The sequence below is a fragment of the Carex rostrata genome, chromosome 14 (assembly GCF_964058835.1).
Source record: "Carex rostrata chromosome 14, lpCarRost1.2, whole genome shotgun sequence".
In the NCBI taxonomy this organism is placed as follows: domain Eukaryota; kingdom Viridiplantae; phylum Streptophyta; class Magnoliopsida; order Poales; family Cyperaceae; genus Carex; species Carex rostrata.
Window position 1 is genome coordinate 10,646,847 of NC_135931.1, and position 18,313 is coordinate 10,665,159.

Consider the following 18,313-nt stretch of genomic DNA (forward strand, 5'->3'; position numbering starts at 1 on the left):
TTTTGTAAAGCAAACGGCAACTCGACACAAATGATCTATCTTACCTATCTATCTATCTATCTATCTATCTATCTATCTATCTATCTATTTGTCCATTCACTTTCCTCCTCTCCTCTTTCAAGCAAAAAAGAAAAGAAAGGCTTGCTATATATATGCTCGATCATTGAATTATTTATTTTCGCAAAGCAAACGGCAACTCGACTCGACTAGTTATATTATTAAAAACAACATTTAGACAATAGCAAAATCAGATTTTAATATTATAATTTAATTAATTCGTACAAGATAGAGTAAATTAAATTAATATAAGACTTTTAGACGCTACGATATGTGTTTTCCTTTCCACCAACCAATGCATTAATTTTATCTGTACGAACTACTTAATTAATTAAACTTCTCAACCTGTACGTGCCTGTGATGAGAAATCGAAAAGAAAGGATCAAGTACATGAATTAATTAAGACCAAAGTGAATGACAATCAATGTATACAATTAATATCGATGTATTTAATTATATGATATAGATTTATTATTAAATTAATATTAACAAATCAATGCGATTAGGTTTACCTGGACTGGACTGGAGAGAATAAAATCTTTAATTTCCAGAAACAAACTCCTGGCCCTATATCTTGTTAAAGGAGCTCCTAGCTAGCGCTTTTTTCAAGAGACGATTACGGTCCGCATGTATGTTAAATTGTTTCTATATAAGGGTGGCAAAAAAATTCGTAGCTCGTGGCTCGATCGTAATTCGGCTAGGCATTAATTTATAAATTTGTATGCATTTTGTGTGCATTTTATACTGTATAGCTCAGTTCAGCTCGATCCAAAAAGTTTGTAGAATTTATTTTCTTCTTAAAAAAAGATCTAGACAGAGTCAGCTCATCAGCTCGCGAGCTAGCTCAGGCTGACTTGTCATGAGTTCAAGCTTAGGTTTTAACTCGGATGCTCTAGATTTAGCTCGCTAGATTATAGCTCGGTCCATAATTAACAAGCCGAGCTAGGGCCTAACTTGGACCGAGCTAGCTCGTTGACACCCTTATTTCTATACATAGTTGCAGAGAATAAGGATTCATGCTATGTGATGTGATACATTTCAGGAAATCTAATAGTTACTTGCAATTTTCTTTTTTAAGGGATCCCATATATGATCATGATCCCATCCCCCATCTTTTTTGCAGGGCTGAAAAGTAACTAGCCATTTCTTCCTTATAAATTATATATGCATACTAAACAATGAGCATACCGAATTAAAAAAAAAATGAAGCTATATATGATCTTCAAGTTTTGAAATTAATCAAAATTGAATGGAGTTCAACAATCATAAAATGCGTTAGTAGGATAATTCATTTCCACTGTTTATTCCTTTGAGATGAATATCAACATGTCTTGGATTACAGTTTAAATAGGATACCAAGTAAACCAAATATTAGCAAGTTTCTTTTTGGTGTTAGTATTAACACGATTCATATCTTTGTTTTTAAAATTCTATTGAATTATAGTAACAGGATTCATATTTGTTAGGTAGTTGGAAAATCACTCCTCTTGGATGGTCCAGAAATTTTTTGTTTCTAATTGCCTAAAAAGATAGTAAAAATATTTCGAAAAATATAAAAGTTGATCTTTAATTATATTTTCATATGGTAGTAATGTTGAACGGTTTAGATATTTAAACTTTGATAATGGAGATATGAAATCAATTCACATACCAATCCGCACATTGCAATGTACTAAAGATCGATATTGAGATTCTTTTTTTTACTTACACATTTCGCTATATTGGGAAACTTTACAAACTAATACTTTCGAAAAAAATCAAACAAAATACCCTCTCTAATTTTGTTGACAGAATACCGCCCTCTCTCTCTCAATTAATGTTACCCTTAATTATTTTATTTATTTAAACAAAGAACATGCAATTACCAAAATTTACTAATTAGTTTGTGAAATTACTATTAAAAAACTAATATTCACGGTGCATTTTTTAAAAGTATATATACAAAAACATCTAGTTATATCTAGTATCAATACATTTTTTTTTTATATATTTTCGTTAAAGTCTACCCACTGTTCAAACTAAAAAGAGAATAAAAAATTATATTAAATATCAAGTTTTACATAATTTTTAAATTAAAAGATGTTGATGCAAAAAAAAAAAAACTGAGAAATTACTTACTTTTATTCCCAATCTAAAAAAAAATTATAATTAATATATAATCCAAATAAATTCTAAATAAAAACTGGAACATTGGTGCTTTTGTAGATTTATTAGTGAGTTACTAAGATTGTATCGAAATCGAATAACTTAGAAACATGGCCTATAAAAATTAGTCTGCTTAATTTATTGAAAAAACAGCGCTGAAAACATTGGTTGAAATATTTTGAGATATGTAGTTGTGATTTTGTTTGTTTGTTTGTTTAATTATGTCGGATTTGATTGTGTAGAGATTTAGTTTACAATATTTAGGTGACTGATAAATGACTTTAATGCATAGACTAGCGGTAATAAAGCGAAAACACACTAGTACAAAAAGGTTAATTACTAACATGTTATTAGTCACAGTTCCGAAATTTTTTAATGAACCGTGGGTAATCAAGGAATTGAGATGGTCGGAGGACATATATACACGGTTGGACCGTGGTTGTTGTGGTTCAAAAAACTTTACCGTGAGTAAAGAATGAGGATTCTATTTACCCACGGCTTGATTGGATGAACCGTGGCTAATGAGGTGTGAGTAAAAAAAAATTCGCTATTTAACCATGACATGGATCGGTGAGTAAAAGGGGTGTGAGTAAAGGGGTGTGGCAAAATGTTTGAGCCGTGGGTAAAGAATGAAATAAAATTTTGGTTCCGTAAAAAGATAAAACTTCTTATTTTAAAAAAATATATGATTATGATCTAATTGGATAAGTAAAATGAACTGTTACCAAATCTAGCTACACGTGTCACAGCACATCTTTATTTAGACTTAGGTGTTTATGTGCTAAATTTTAAAAAATAAAATACAATATATATGATTCATTCGTATATATCATGTCATGTGACATAAATAAATAAAAGAAATTAATGACTTTGATATTATAGCAAAGAAGTAAATAGAACAATTTTCAAAAATAATAAATTAAGAAAAAAATTACAAAATGGGTCATGACCCATTTCAGTAAGAAAATATTTATCTAAATATATATATTTTTTGTATATGTCAGATTTTTTTTTTGTATTTTGGTTATTTTCCCATTTTATGTAATTATTTTTGTAATATGACAAAGTTAATTTTGGAACAAAGTTGCTATTTTTCACCCTCTCATACTTTTCATAGTATTTTTATAAAAAAAAATTCTAAAACTTAATGAATTAAAAAAGGCTTTCATTTTTAACATATAAAGTCCTATATAATTAGAGGGACTAATCAAGTTGTCTTTTATTAATTGGTGATACACAGAGTAAATTTGTGAAGAAAGGTGATTCTCATTATTGTAAAGAAAACTACCATTATATTTCACGGTGAGTTCCTCATTAATTTTCATTATTTTAACTTTTAGTCGGAATATTTTGTCTTCTTCATTTAAAACTTGTTATTTCCAATTAAATTGGCTTGCATTGGTAATTGATAATACCAGTAAATTTGTAAAAAAAAGGTAGTTATCATTAAAAAAAAAAAACCACCATTAGATTTCATGGGTGAGTTATTCAATATTTTTAATTAGTGTTTTAATTTTTAGTCGGAATTTTTTTGTATCCTCCATTTAAAACTTGTTATATCTAATTAAATTGACATGTATTTGTAACTTTTATTTTTTTTTATCAATAATTTTTTAATCTGCACAAAAAAAGATATTTTCATATATTTTTTTGTTAGAAAATTCACCTTCCAGTTCTCAAAATAAATAAAATAAGAAACAAAAAAATATATAAATTTGTGCAAACATCCAATGAGAAGAAGAAAATAAATATATCGTAATTTTGGAAATGTGACAAATTAATTTTGCCAATATAATATATCACTAATTTTGGAAAATATAATATATCGTTAATTTTGGAAATGTTACAAGTTAATTTTAGAAATAAAATATTTTGGTAAATTTAGGAAATATAATATATATATATATTTGTATTTTGGTTCTTGGCCTATTTTATGTAGTTATTTTTGTAATATGACAAAGTTAATTTTGGAATGAAGTTGCTATTTTTCACCCTCTCATTTTTTCCAAAAAAAAAAACGAATTGAAAAATATTTCTATTTTTAACATATAAAGTCCTATATAATTAGAGAAAATGATCAAGTTGTCTTCTATTGGTGATACACAGAGTAAATTTGTGAAGAAAGGCGATTTTCATTATTGTCAAGAAAACTACTATTGGATTCACAGGTGAGTTGTTCAATAATTTTCATTGTTTTAACTATTAATGGAGTTTTTTTTCTTCTCCATTTAAAAAAATGATACCATTTTCCTTATTTCTCATACGAGTATGTGTTCGTACGGATAGTTGATGTGTATCTTGCAAAAATGCTGTCAAACTTTCTTAAATTCAAAATCTGTTCATATGTGTTCATTACTGAGACAAATTAGTATTCAAAGAATGGTTTACGATTGTTGATCTGTCCATGTGTAATTCCTAAATTAAATACTTGAGGGTCTCTAACCATATTAAATTTCAATATTATATTATAGATGGATCGAAGTTGGATGTATGGAATATCACGTACTAGTGCTAAATATTTAGTCGGTGTGGAAGAGTTTATAAAAGTTGCTGAGACTCATAAGGAGCAAAATAGACATCACAATATCGTGTGCCCTTGTAAAGATTGTAAAAATTTTCAATGGCACTGTACCGCTGATGTTAGAGATCATTTGATTTGTCGGGGATTTAAGGAAAACTACACTTGTTGGATACGACATGGGGAGAGATCTGGAGAAACTAGTACCAGTAAAAATGTTGAGCAAGACCGTGATCAGAATGAATCGGATGATATGAACTTTATTGGTGTTGATCACATTGAAATTGATTTCGACAATAATGATGAACTGGACATCAGTAATGATGAAATGGATATTAATAATGAAGATTTGGATATTGATAGTGATGAATTTGATATTGATAATCATGATAATATTGAACAAATGTTACATAATGTGGAAGATCATTTTGGTGATAATTATCAAGAATTTGAGAAATTATTTACTGCATCCAAGGAGAAGTTGTATCCAGGGTGTACAAATTTTACAAAACTCTCGGCCGTGATGAAATTATTTGACTTAAAAGCAAGTAATGGTTGGAGCGATAAAAGTTTCACATCTTTATTAAAGGTTTCAGGAAAAATGCTCCCACAGGAAAACGAGTTACCTGATTCGGTATATCAAGCAAAAAAATTGGTGTGCCCCATGGGTCTAGAAATTGAAAGAATACATGCATGTCCCAATGACTGCGTGTTGTACAGGAATGATTATGCAAACTTGCATGCTTGTCCAATATGTGGTGCATCGCGGTATAAAAGGAAAGACCGGACAAATGGTAATTATGATGATTTGAAAAATGGACCTCCGGCTAAAATGTTATGGTATTTGCCCATCGAACCCAGATTGAAACGGTTATTTTCAAATGCCAAAGATGCAAAATTATTGCATTGGCATGCCGAAGAGAGAAAAAAAGATGGAAAACTAAGACACCCCGCTGACTCTCCTCAATGGCGAAACATTAATAGAATGTTCAAAAAATTTGGAGATGATCCGAGAAATATTCGATTTGGACTCAGTACAGATGGAATGAATCCGCATGGAAACATGAGTAGCCGACATAGCACTTGGCCAGTGCTTTTGTGCATCTATAACCTTCCTCCTTGGTTATGCATGAAACGCAAGTACATAATGATGTCATTACTAATTCAAGGACCCAAACAACCCGGAAACGACATTGATGTGTATCTTGCGCCATTGATTGAGGATTTGAAAAAAATGTGGAGTCAAGGCATAGAGGTGTATGATGCGTACAATAATGAGCAATTCACACTACAAGCAATGATATTTTGCACCATAAATGATTTCCCGGCGTATGGCAATTTGTCTGGGTATAGTACAAAAGGAGCAAAGGCGTGTCCTATTTGTGAAGATGACACACAAGATTTGTGGTTGAATAATTGTAAAAAAAATGTGTTCATGTGACATCGTAGGTTTCTACCAAAGCATCACCTATATCGTAAGCATAAAAAGACATTTAATGGGAAGGTTGAGTATGAAGTAGTTCGCCCACCATTAGAAGGGAAGGAGGTATATTCGCGGGTTAAGAATCTTAATGTTGTACTCGGAAAAGGTGGTAAATCCGTCCAGAAACATATTTGGAAAAAGAGATCTATTTTCTGGGATCTACCATACTGGGAGCATTTACAAGTTCGACATTGCCTTGATGTCATGCATATTGAAAAAAATGTATGTGATAGTTTAATCGGGTTATTGTTGAACACTCCAGGAAAGACAAAAGATGGCATCAAAGTTAGAAAGGACATGGTCGAAATGGGAATACGGACTAAGCTTGCACCTCTGGAGAAAAAAAGAAAGCGCACATACCTACCCCCTGCATGTTATACTCTGTCGAAAGACGAGAAAATTAGATTTTGTCAATGTCTTCATGGTGTTAAAGTTCCGTCTGGGTATTCTTCGAATATAAAAAAGTTGGTGTCAATGAAAGACTTGAAATTGCTTGGTATGAAGTCCCATGACTGTCACATTTTAATGACGCATATGATTCCTATTGCAATTCGGGGAATATTGCCAGTGCGCGTTAGAGAGACCATTACAAAGCTTTGCTATTTCTTTAATGCAATTAACGCGAAAGTGATTGATCCAGAAGTGTTGGATTCCTTGCAAAGGGAAGTTATAATTACTCTTTGTCAGCTAAAGATGTACTTCCCGCCTTCTTTTTTCGATGTCATGGTACACCTAATTGTTCATACCGTGGGAGAAATTAAGGCTTGTGGTCCTGTTTTTTTGCGATATATGTATCCATTCGAGAGATACATGGGTATACTGAAGGGGTAACTGAGAAATCGATATCGGCCAGAAGGCAGTATTATAGAAGGATATACTACTGAGGAGGTAATTGAATTTTGCAATGACTATCTGGCCGATGTAAAAAATATTGGCATTCCTAAATCTCGACATGAGGGGAGACTTGATGGTGTTGGGACAATTGGATCGAAGGTCATCGACCCAAATCCAGACCAATTACGGAAGGCACATTTTTTTGTCCTACAAAACATGACAGATGTTGCTCCCTATATATACGAGCACATGAGAATGCTCGAACAACAAAATTCATCAAAGGGTGAAAAATGGCTGACTAATGAGCATAACAAAACATTTGTAAAATGGTTGAAAGAGAGAGTAAAGTCAGATCCTTCGCGAGAAAGCGTTAACGAAACAGTTAAATGGTTAGGGAACGGCCCTCGACATGTTGTAACATCATTCCAAGCCTTTGATATTAATGGGTATACATTTTACACAAGAAAACAAGATGATAAAAGTACTGTAAGTAATAGCGGAGTCACATTAGTAGCTTCGTCCAAAGAATTTGCTAGAGGAAATGATGCTCGGGCGGTAATCGCCAAAAATTCATATTATGGTGTTATTGAAGAAATTTGGGAGCTCAATTACAGAAAATTTAAAATCCCTTTATTTCGGTGTCAATGGGTCGAAAACAAACGAGGTGTTAAAGTTGATGACACCGGTTTCACACTCATCGATCTTTCCAAAGAAGGATATAAAGAGGATCAATTTATCCTTGCCAGACAAGCCATCCAGGTCTTCTTTGTTGGTGATCCGAAGAACGATAAATGGTGTATCGTCCTTCCTGGGAAAAGACATATCGTTGGAGTTGAAAATGTAGTAGATGAAGAAGAGTACGATCAGTTTGACGAACTTCCCCCATTTTCTATTGGCATGCAATCTGACCAACCTTCAAATGATGATACTGACGAAACAATTTACATGAGATCTGATCACGCAGAAGGAATATGGGTTGATCAATGATCATGCTTGGTGAAGCTTGATAGGTACATTTAATAATAATTTTTTATTATAAAATTCAAATGTATTTTTAATTTATGAATTGACAATGAATATTTGTTATTGTGTTTTTCAATGCAGACTGAATAATATAAGCCGCAAAGTATTGTACGTTCAATAAGTGTTAATTAAGTTTTCATGTGTTAGACAAGAAAATTTAAAAAATAATTTTGTACTCTAATATTTAATTTTAAAAAAAAAGTGATTTATACATCTCATTTTATATTTCTTGTAATTTACATTTATCATAATTAAGCAAAATTCAAATTTTCTTCATTTAATACACTTCCATTTTCGAATTTTTTTCATAAACCATAATTAATAAATCAAAAATTAGGAAACCAATATGATTTTTTTTTAAAAACCATAAGGACCGTATGGCTCCTACGGTCTCCAAAATTACATTTTTTCAGACCGTAGGAACCATTCGGTCTTACAATTTTTTTTTATATAACAGAATTTTTTTTAAATTTTTTATTTTTTGTATTAAAATATTAGAAATGTTGAATATATTTCTTTTAAAATAGATGAAATACAATATAATTTGATTTATTAGAAAGGTTGCAACAAATAACCCGGATCAATATTTTTCAGGTCGAGTTTTTCGCGACTGTAAGAAAAATTACTATATTTCTTTGTGTTATTGGAAAAAAATAAAAATGCTTAGATTCTGAATTATTGGTCCCGGTTCAAAAGTCATTTCTAGGTAATCCAGAAAATATTATAATCTTTCTAGGACATTTAATTTATAAAAAATTGTATCTATTTTGAGAATTTTTTTTTAATAATAATCATTAAATAACTTAAAGTTTTTGTTTTTTTTTTTTAAAATAGATACAACTTTGGTTTGCAAAATTCATTTTTAAAAAAATCATCATATTGGTTCCGTAAAATTCATTTAATTATTTATGGTTTACAAAAAAAATTCTCCATTTTCATATACTTTTTCAATATTTCATTTTTAAATAAAAATCAATTGCATTGTTTATTTTTTTTTCTTAAAATATTACTTTTTGTATAATGAATGGAAACACAAACATAATTGTGTATATATAGTGACAAACAAATAATTCGACTTTGGTTTGGCGATGTAAATAAACACGAATAATTCGTAAATATATAAACACATATTAATATATTACTATGTGATTGCATGAAATTTCTTTGTTACATAAATGAATCAAATATGCAAATCCGGTTTCTCTGATTACTTATTTCCATATGGGTGATTTATGGTTGACACAGATTTATTGTGAACAAAAAACAAATGCCTTTTGTGTAATAGCTCAAAACTTTAAACATACTTCATTCGTTACACGATATTTCACAACTTTACATCTAGTATCTAGCAAAATGGAGACGGTCCTCTGTCTCCCTACGCAAAAATTGAATACAAAGGGTTTTTCAAGGGTTTTGTTTTGATTTCTCCGCCCCTCCACCGCAACTTCGTGTTTTTCAAAATTAACTTCTCTGCGATCAGCGATTTAGCCCTATGCTTCTGCCGCTCTCCTTCGGTTCTGCCCCTCCGCCGTTCTCCTTCGGTTCTGCCCCTCCGCCGCTCTCCTTTGGTTCAGGCCCTCCGCCTTTCTTTTCACCGCTCTCCTGCCGCCGCAACTATTTGGTACGTAGCAACCTCGGTTCAGCCCTCTCCTTCCGCCGCTCAGTGTAACGCTGCCCCCCGTCTCTCTACTGGTGAGTATCGATTTTTCTGTATTTTCATTCAGCAACTGTCTAAGATGGGTTATTCTAGTGGTCAAATAATTGTTAAAATGGTAGTTAGACCATACTATTTAGTTGTCTTGATGAACTATTTTAAATAATTTAAATAGTATGTTACAGTTTGGTTTAGAAATTGTGTGGTTAATTGATCTAAATATATGTATTATGCCATTGATTTGTTCTATTTATGATATATGCTTGACGAAACAGATCGATCCAACCATGATCTCATCTATGTGATCCCTATTATAATTAGTTATTTTCAGGACAGTCGAATAAAAGTTTTCGATTAAAATTGCACTGTAACCAGAAAAAGGATTATACACCTTATAAAGAAAACCATTTCAATATCATGATTCCAGTAGATATAAAGGAGCAAACAATTTCCATCAGATTTGGTCGATATTCGTATTTAGAAATTTAGGCCTCAAATAAGACAGATTTATTTTGGGTGTTGCTGTCTTATAATTTCAAACATATTTGATCAGTTATAGAATTTATTTTTAAATTAAAAAATTGGCCAAGCCCCTAATATAATACTATCTATTAAAGATACAGTATTTCACAGTAAGTAAATAGAAAAGAAATTTGTTTCTCAATCATTAATTGAATATCTTATTGTAAACTATTAAATCTGTCTTGTCTTGTTAAATTGCAGATTGGTTAAACCTAGGTCAGATCCATGTCAAATCAACCTAGAAATAAAGAAAAAAGAGGCCCTTCCTCGAGCAAAAATAGATCAGGTGAATTAATGCCGGATGAGGATTTCAGTGATCAAGTTAATAGAGCACAACCTAGAAATAAAAAAAAAAAGGCCCTACCCTTTGCAAAAATCAACCCGATGGAAAGGAATTTGATATTGAGTGGGACGAATATTGGAGACCCGTGGGCAAAAATGCGGGCAAATACGCAAATTGGGTGGGATTAGAGGCTAGACAACAAGTAGATATCCTTTATGATAGCTGGGATATGGTGGATGACGACAAGAGAGATGAACTCTGGGAGTCGGTCAAGGTAATATACATCCCAATCAATTTTTTTTTCCGTTGTCATTGTTTTAAGAGAAATTTACAATTATTATAATTTTCTGTTGTGAATATATCAGATTCATTGGAAGATCTCAAGCGATGAACCAAAACAACATACACTCAAAATGATGAATGAATCATGGAAACAATTCAAAAGCAAGCTTGTGACGAAATATATCAAAGAAAAAAAAGACCCCCTCTCGGTGTATACTTGGATGGATCGGGAAGTATGGGAGGCATATACAAAATTGAAGTCAACAGAGGAATTTAAGGTATATTGATTGATACACATGTATATTGATTTTTTTGAAGTACTATTTGTTTTAAATTTGATTTGACTATTTGTGTGAAGAATAAAAGCAAAAAGGGAAGAGAGGCCCGAAGCCATAACAAGTAGCCCCACCACCTAGGAACACGGGGATACTCTGGCAAGCAAAAAGAGTGGAAGGAAATGTTGAAAGCGGCTGGAGACTCTAATAATCCACTATTTTCAATACACAACAAAAGAAGTCAGAATTTGTTACTTGGCAGATCGATCATATCAGAGGACGGTTCACTTATCCTTCCTGATTCTTTGAGACCTGTGGCGGAGAAAATTGTAAGTAACCCTATTTCTTACTCATTTTCTTTACATTATTCAGTAGATATATATATATATTACATTAATTCATTTTAAAACTCATGTCATATAAATGCCTTAACAGATAAAGAAAGACCGTGAGGTAATATCGGGATCATTCAAACCCGAACGAGAGAATGATGTGCTCACTGCGGGGCTAGAGAAACCAGAACACACAGGTCGAGTGAGGGGTGTCGGGCACAACGTGTCTTGGAAAGAAGGCTTGCAACAACCAGTAGAGCACAAACGAAAACGTAGTGGTAAGGAAGCTGAGCTTGAACAATTAATACGTGCCGAGTATGACGCAAGATTTGCTGAGATGGAAAGAAGACTGATGAGCCGCTTACTTGGTGCATTGGATCAAAACAAGGTACCTGATACTGGAAGCCCAGAAGTACAACAGAGCAGTGCATCTGAGGTCTGCGTATATGGTTTGGACTTGATTGAGGTAATGTGCTGATCTGAACTTTTCTTCTTAATTATGTCAAAATTTGAGTGTATGCTTGTGAATTTTTGTTATAAAGAATGTCAGAGGGTCAAAACTGAAAAATTTAAGGGAGAACAAGTAAAGCAGTGGGCTTTTAGTTTGCTGATTTTATATAATCATTTAAATGTTCTTAATCTGTTGGGCTTTTGAATTATTGAGAAATTTTTTAGTCATAATTATAATGAAATTGTGTTTGGGTCTCTTTTAGGTTGTACATGAATTAAAAGAAATATATATTTGTACTTGCAGATACCTACCCCATGTGACCTTGTCATTTTTGAAAATAATGTTGCCGTCACCGTTGCTAAGGGGATGGTTTATCCACGGCCCAAAGGCGACAATACTATCCACCATGACAAGCTACAGTCCAACAATGTTAAGGTACAAGTGGATTTGGTTTCTGAAGGATTTGGTGATATTCATCTCCCCATCCAGAATGATGAAATGCGCTATCTTAAGGATGCATTAAACAGTTTTACTCAATAGCCCAAGATTGGAGTTATTTTGGACAAGGTAAAACATGTACAATTCTTACTATCTACTTTTATATTATATTTCTCATTTTAAAAATATGTACATTTATTAAAACAGATAGGGACGAATGATCAAGGCAAAACTAAGGCTATCAAAGTAGGCAGAGGAAAAAGAATCAGCAATGATGAGAGGCCACCCTCACTTGACCGACCTCTGGTCGAGGAAGATGAATGTACATTCCCGACATCTGACTTGAAAACACTTCACACTTGTTTGATGAAGTTACCTAAAGATCGGAGGTCCTTTGTTGTTGAAGTTCCACAAGGAGAATTTTACCATGACGGTGGGCCAATTCTGGTTCATTACAATGACATCAATCTTTTGCTAACATGTGGATGGCTCGATATCTCAATTCTGACTATTTTCACAATGTAAGTTTGTTAAGTTGTTGAATAGTATCAAGCATTTTTCTCTATTTTAATTAATTATCTAATAATTTGCAGGCACTTAAGCAAGTTGTGTTCAACAATGGAACAAAACTTTTGTGCTTTTCTGGATCCTGGATGCATTAATGAGGCATCTCTTGATATGGCACCCAAACAAGCAATAGATTACATGTGCAGTGCCCTCCTTCAATCCCAAGCCCAAGAGAAGCCATTTGTCCTTGCACCAGTCTTTCAAGAGTAAGTTGATTAGACTTACATCTATTACTTCAACTATTTATATTTAATTAATCTTATTTGTTGATTAAATATTAAAATTATCTAAAATTGCAGTAAACATTGGATCTTCTTCTTCTTTTGTCCTCGTAAAAATAGTGTGTTTGTGATGGATCCAAACCAGCCAAAAGATAATAAAACAAATTATAAGATCATGAAGTATTACAAGCGGTAAGTAATCAATTAAACTATCTTTTATTTCCATTCTTTTAAATAGTTATTCTTCTAATCTCTGATTAACACTATTTTACTATCCTTTATTTTTCTTAAGGGTTTTTCTAAAGTACACTAAAGAAGGAGGACCGCATGCTAAAGAGCTTAATTTGAAAATACATTGGAGAATGCTCAAGGTTAACACGCTAATTTAAATATAATATATATAGTTGTCATATTTACTTTTAATCTGAATTGGTTTATTTATATTCCTTTGTACAACTACCAAAAAAATTCAAACTAATAACCTTTCCACTTTTGCAATTCAGTGCCAGCAGCAGTACTTGGGTTGGGAGTGCGGATATTATGTGATGAAATTCATGCACTCATTCGTCACAAGGCATCAAAAAACATTTCCAAAGAATGTATGTTAGTTCTATTATACATCATTTTATCTAAGGGCATGCAGTGACCTTGCTGTTGCACAATATCCCTCTTTAGTTCATACTAAGGTTTTCCAAGAAAATTATGGGGTTTTCTAAATTTACTTGAGTTCATTTAACATTTTATAATCTTGCATGTAGTTTCCCTCACCAGGTGTTGCGCCTCTTCCAATGGATCAGCTCCATGAAATAAGGGGCATGTGGGCTAGAGTGTTCATGGATGAGCACTTCAAGTGATTAGCTTAATTCTAGTTATAGTTCTAAATACCTTGTAATTCTTACTGTTTAACTTGTCTAGTTTAGGTATGTGGGTTATATAGTGTAGGGCAGTGTTTATGTAAGTGCAATTATGATGTGGTCTTGAGAATTATCTAACTCTAAATAGTATTATGCAGTGATATATTGTTCAAATTGTGTGATTTTTGATATTTGCAATTGCTATTAAATATTGATATTGTTAGTCATGAAAAATAGATTTTAATATTGAAACTAAATTTGGGCTAAAAGAATAAGGGTGTGGCTAAAAGGTGAAATGAGTTAGAAATGAATTAGCCGTGAGTGAAGGGTGTGGCTAAAAGGGTGCAAGGGTGTGGCTAAAAGGTGAAATGAATTAGCCGTGGGTGAAGGGTGTGGCTAAAAGGGTGAAAGGAAACGCTAATCAAATTGGAGAAATGGTGTGGCTAAAAGGTGAATGAGTTAGCCGTGGGTAAAGGGTGTGGCTAAAAAGGCGAAATGAAATGCTAATCCGTGGGTATCCAGATTGGAGCGTTAATCTTATCACGGTTGCCGAACCGTGGTTATAAACCTTCACTTTTACTAACGCCCACATTACTCACGGTAGAGAATCCGTGAGTAATTTTAATTTTTGACCGTGGTTAATTTGTTATTCTGTACTAGTGACAAAATCTTCTCCCAAGAAATCAAGAGAAGGTAGCGTGTTAAATAAGTCACACATTCTTTTCTTTTCCCAAGAAATCAAGAGCAGACTTGTTAAGAGAGAGCTAAGCCTAAGGATCTCGTACTCATTCCTGGGATGGGAAGTTGAGGTCACAAGGCAATTAAGTCTTCTCTTCTCTTGTGAAAATATCTCAAAGGGTTAGTATTCCTTTGGATGTGTGCACAATAAAAATGAGGCAGCTGCAATTCTTTGAGGGTACGGGGTAGGCTCAGTTAAAACGAGTTGTTAATTAGTCATTTCACATTCCGTTCAATTTCACTTTCAGTCATAGTAACAAGATTCGCGTTTAATTTGCAAATAAAATGTTTTCAGGAAATTTCTACACTAAACATCAAACTATTTGATTAACCAAACCTTTGACCGAATAAAATGCAAATTTTACGAATAAAACACGAATTTTACAAATTATTCGTGTTTTTTAAAGATTATTCACGATATTTAAAGAAATTTCATTTTTGTGGGCCACTGTAAGTGCCCAGTAGGCCACGAGTCTCCTCTTGAAAAGATGACTCATTGAGGGCGTGTTCGGATGTCAAATTCCTACAGGAAATTTTATGGGTTTTGGGATGTTCCTGTTATTCCCATTTGAGGGTGTTCGGCAGACCAATTTTTTACCCAAATTTTTTCTGAGGGAATAACCCACTCTTCCCATTTCAATGCATTTTTGGGCCTCAAAATTCCCGACCTCAGAGTGCATTTTTTTGTTCCCATCTACTCCATCTCCGCTGGCATGGACCCCCTAATTAAAATATTCTCTCTTTCTCCACGTGACACATGAATTTTTGACTCTCCTCTCTCCTCTCTCCTTTTTTCCATCATGTTCATGGGAGATGGGTATATATAAATGATGCCTCTTCTTCTTCAAAATTGATTGTGGGACTAACCAAATTGTGGAACCGGATTTTTTTTCTTTTTTGCAATTGCTGAATTTATAAGTTGTTTGTAAAACAAATCACAAACTGTTAAAACTTTGTTCGGTGAATGTTTATTTTTTTAAATGATTTTAATTGTTGTTTTCTTATTTTTTAATTATATATTTTTAGTGTTTGTTTGTTTTCAAATTGGTTGTTTATATATTTTAAGTGTTTATTTGTTTAAAAATGTTTAATATTTTTAAATGTTTTTAAATATTTATTTTTTGTATATGTTTCTAATTGTTATTTTCTTATTTTTTTCAAGATTTACATATTTTCTTATTTTATATGTACCCATTTTAGGAATAATTTTTATTAGATATGTTTCATCTATTTAATATTATTATTTAATCAAATTTATTTAATTACATTATTATAATTTTATTAATAAAAATAATTGTATAATTTAAAAAAAAAGCAAACGAAAATATTGTATTAATCGTCCACAATTTTATTTAATTTCATTAATATAATTTTTTTTAAAAATATGTTTATCAAATGTTACAATTTACAACTCATTAAAATATTAAATTTATAGTATATTATTGGTCTAAATAAATAGATGGTGGCACGGAAAAAAATTTCCATTGTAATTTTATATTGAATTATTTTCTTATATTAAGTTAACTTTAATATAATTTGTTAAAATCAATACAGAACATAATGCTATACTATTCACAAAAAATCATTTATAACTAAACTAAACTAAAACAATCAAATAAATATACATATTTTAAAATAAATAAAGATTTCCCACAATTAATCCCATGATACAAACGAACACTTATTTTCTCATATTCTCATAATTAATCCCGTGCATTCCGTACCTGTGGATTCCCACTTTTTCAAAAGTGAATTCTCATTCCCATTCCTATTCTCATTCCGTAATCCCGTGACATCCGAACACGCCCTGAACCTGTTCAAATTGTACCTATTCTTATGCATCCCAACCTCCAATCAGAGGCGGAACTAGAAAATAGAGATTGGGGGGGGGGGCTGAAAAATCAAATATAGTGTAATATCATTTTATAAAGGGGGCTAAAAGATATTAATGCATATAAAAATTACAAAATTTAATGGACCAAACTATAAATTTTCAAACTATAAGGGGTGCTTAGCACCCTTTCCCCACCACTATGTTCCGCCCCTGCCTTTTATTATAGGAACTTTAGCGCTCTCATCATATTTTTTCTTTCATGTGGGACTAGGCTTGCGCAAGAAGCAATAGAAACTGGACAAGGTTTTTGCTCCAATTTTTCAAGACATTTATATTTTTTTTCATGAGTTGGCAGAAGCTGCCAAGTAAAATTTTATTATACAAAAGTAAATAATTACACGCTGCATTGGTTTAGGGGGATTTATATCCTACACACACTGCCATCCTTCAAGGCTTTTATATTGATAGCCTAATTTCATAGAAAAGGAAGTTCAAATTCTAAAACTTTTATGTCCACATAATTCATATGGTTTAAATTCCAAATAAAACTATTTGTTAATTGATTAAGAAAATAAATTATCCACTAATCCATATATATTCAATGGTTACTGCTTTTGTAGTGATGTAAAACATCTCATCAAATGTTTTAAATTGTCTTCTTCTTTTTTTCTTTTTTTGGGAATTAAGATTTCTGATCTAAACATAATGTATAATTTCCGAATTATATCCGAATTATACTCGACTCATGAACTTTTGACCTCACCGAACTGAACTCGAATAATTCATTTGTCACTATGCTTCCAGTTGCCTCATTCATTTATGTGGACCTCCGGACTCATCTAAGCTAGTTGTGAGCCCTCCTGTCTGTGATGGTTGGTTAAGGTGGGTGCTACCCATAGCATAGAGGGCCTCCGTGCAACGGCTCAATATTTGAGTTTTTTAAATTCTAATGGTCGATCCGAACCGTTCAACATGATATCCGTATGAATATGTACTTGCAAGCCAAATTTTACATTTTTTAGAATTTTTTTTACTATTTGTTTAGATAGGTAGAAAATCATTTGATCTGAATTTTCTTAAATTTTTGCAAACGATATTTTTGTTAAACAAAATTGAATCTAAATAAACGAATTATTTTGGTAAATTTGTGTTTCCCTCTTTGTCAAAATTTTTTATTTGACCCTCTGCCAAAAATTTAACTCTTCTCTCTTTCTTGCTGAGTACCAAAATCTCAAAATTTTATTTTCCCAAACCTAGCCACCACCTCCGCTGCCCACTCTCTAGCGGACCAACTGTTTTTGTCCAATCAGGTAATAAGGCAGTAATTAATTTCAAAAATTACTAGTTTTATATTTTTTTGGTTTAGCACTGTTGGTTAGCATTTGAATTGAAGACTAACCAAACATAAACTCTTGGTTGAAACATTTTATCAAATAGCAAGAAAGCATGACAATTTTGAACCATTTTGATTCAGGCATTTCATCAAATTAATCAATATATAGTTCTATTGTAGGAATATGGCCAGTATCGCTGAGATAAATCAGTGAGATATCGAAATTGTTTATGATTCAGTTTAGAGAAAGCACAAGCATCTCATATATATACATGTCAAGAAGGTTTTAGGGGTTTCGCTGCAAAAATTAACTGAAGAGCAAGCATCACTATTGGCTGGTATGTAGTTATACACACATGCTCATACTCTCTGAAATTGCAATTTGTCTCAGTTGACTTTCATGAGCAAATTACCTTGATATTGGGTAATTTCTTTATGTACTGTTTTTTTAGAAAACAGAAAATGACTT

General features: G+C 32.2%; 1 protein-coding gene and 1 pseudogene across 3 annotated transcripts; both read left to right on the top strand.

Moving 5' to 3' along the window:
• The first annotated feature begins 4,673 nt into the window (after positions 1 to 4,673).
• Positions 4,674 to 8,024, top strand: LOC144565025 (uncharacterized; annotated as a pseudogene).
• A 2,543-nt stretch (positions 8,025 to 10,567) lies between these two features.
• Positions 10,568 to 13,945, top strand: LOC144565358 (uncharacterized). Of its 3 annotated transcripts, XM_078315087.1 has the most exons (11): positions 10,568 to 10,793; positions 10,885 to 11,079; positions 11,160 to 11,405; positions 11,512 to 11,874; positions 12,163 to 12,426; positions 12,505 to 12,818; positions 12,891 to 13,070; positions 13,164 to 13,277; positions 13,378 to 13,456; positions 13,589 to 13,684; positions 13,844 to 13,945. In XM_078315087.1, the coding sequence occupies exons 6-11, from the start codon at positions 12,664 to 12,666 to the stop codon at positions 13,937 to 13,939; spliced, it is 720 nt and encodes a 239-aa protein (XP_078171213.1). In that variant the 5' UTR covers positions 10,568 to 10,793; positions 10,885 to 11,079; positions 11,160 to 11,405; positions 11,512 to 11,874; positions 12,163 to 12,426; positions 12,505 to 12,663; the 3' UTR covers positions 13,940 to 13,945. The 3 variants fall into 3 exon arrangements, with proteins under 3 accessions (XP_078171213.1, XP_078171214.1, XP_078171212.1); XM_078315086.1 differs by lacking the exons at positions 12,891 to 13,070; positions 13,164 to 13,277; positions 13,378 to 13,456; positions 13,589 to 13,684; positions 13,844 to 13,945 and having other exon boundaries at positions 10,570 to 10,793; positions 12,505 to 12,660; XM_078315088.1 differs by lacking the exons at positions 11,512 to 11,874; positions 12,163 to 12,426; positions 12,505 to 12,818; ... (3 more) ...; positions 13,589 to 13,684; positions 13,844 to 13,945.
• Positions 13,946 to 18,313: the final 4,368 nt, after the last annotated feature.

Coding starts and splice junctions, on each gene's coding strand:
- LOC144565358 (XM_078315086.1), top strand. CDS start 11,259: ATGTTGAAAGCGGCTGGAGACTCTAATAATCCACTATTTTCAATACAC. Junction 11,406..11,511: donor GACCTGTGGCGGAGAAAATT/GTAAGTAACCCT, acceptor ATGCCTTAACAG/ATAAAGAAAGACCGTGAGGT. Junction 11,875..12,162: donor ATGGTTTGGACTTGATTGAG/GTAATGTGCTGA, acceptor TTGTACTTGCAG/ATACCTACCCCATGTGACCT.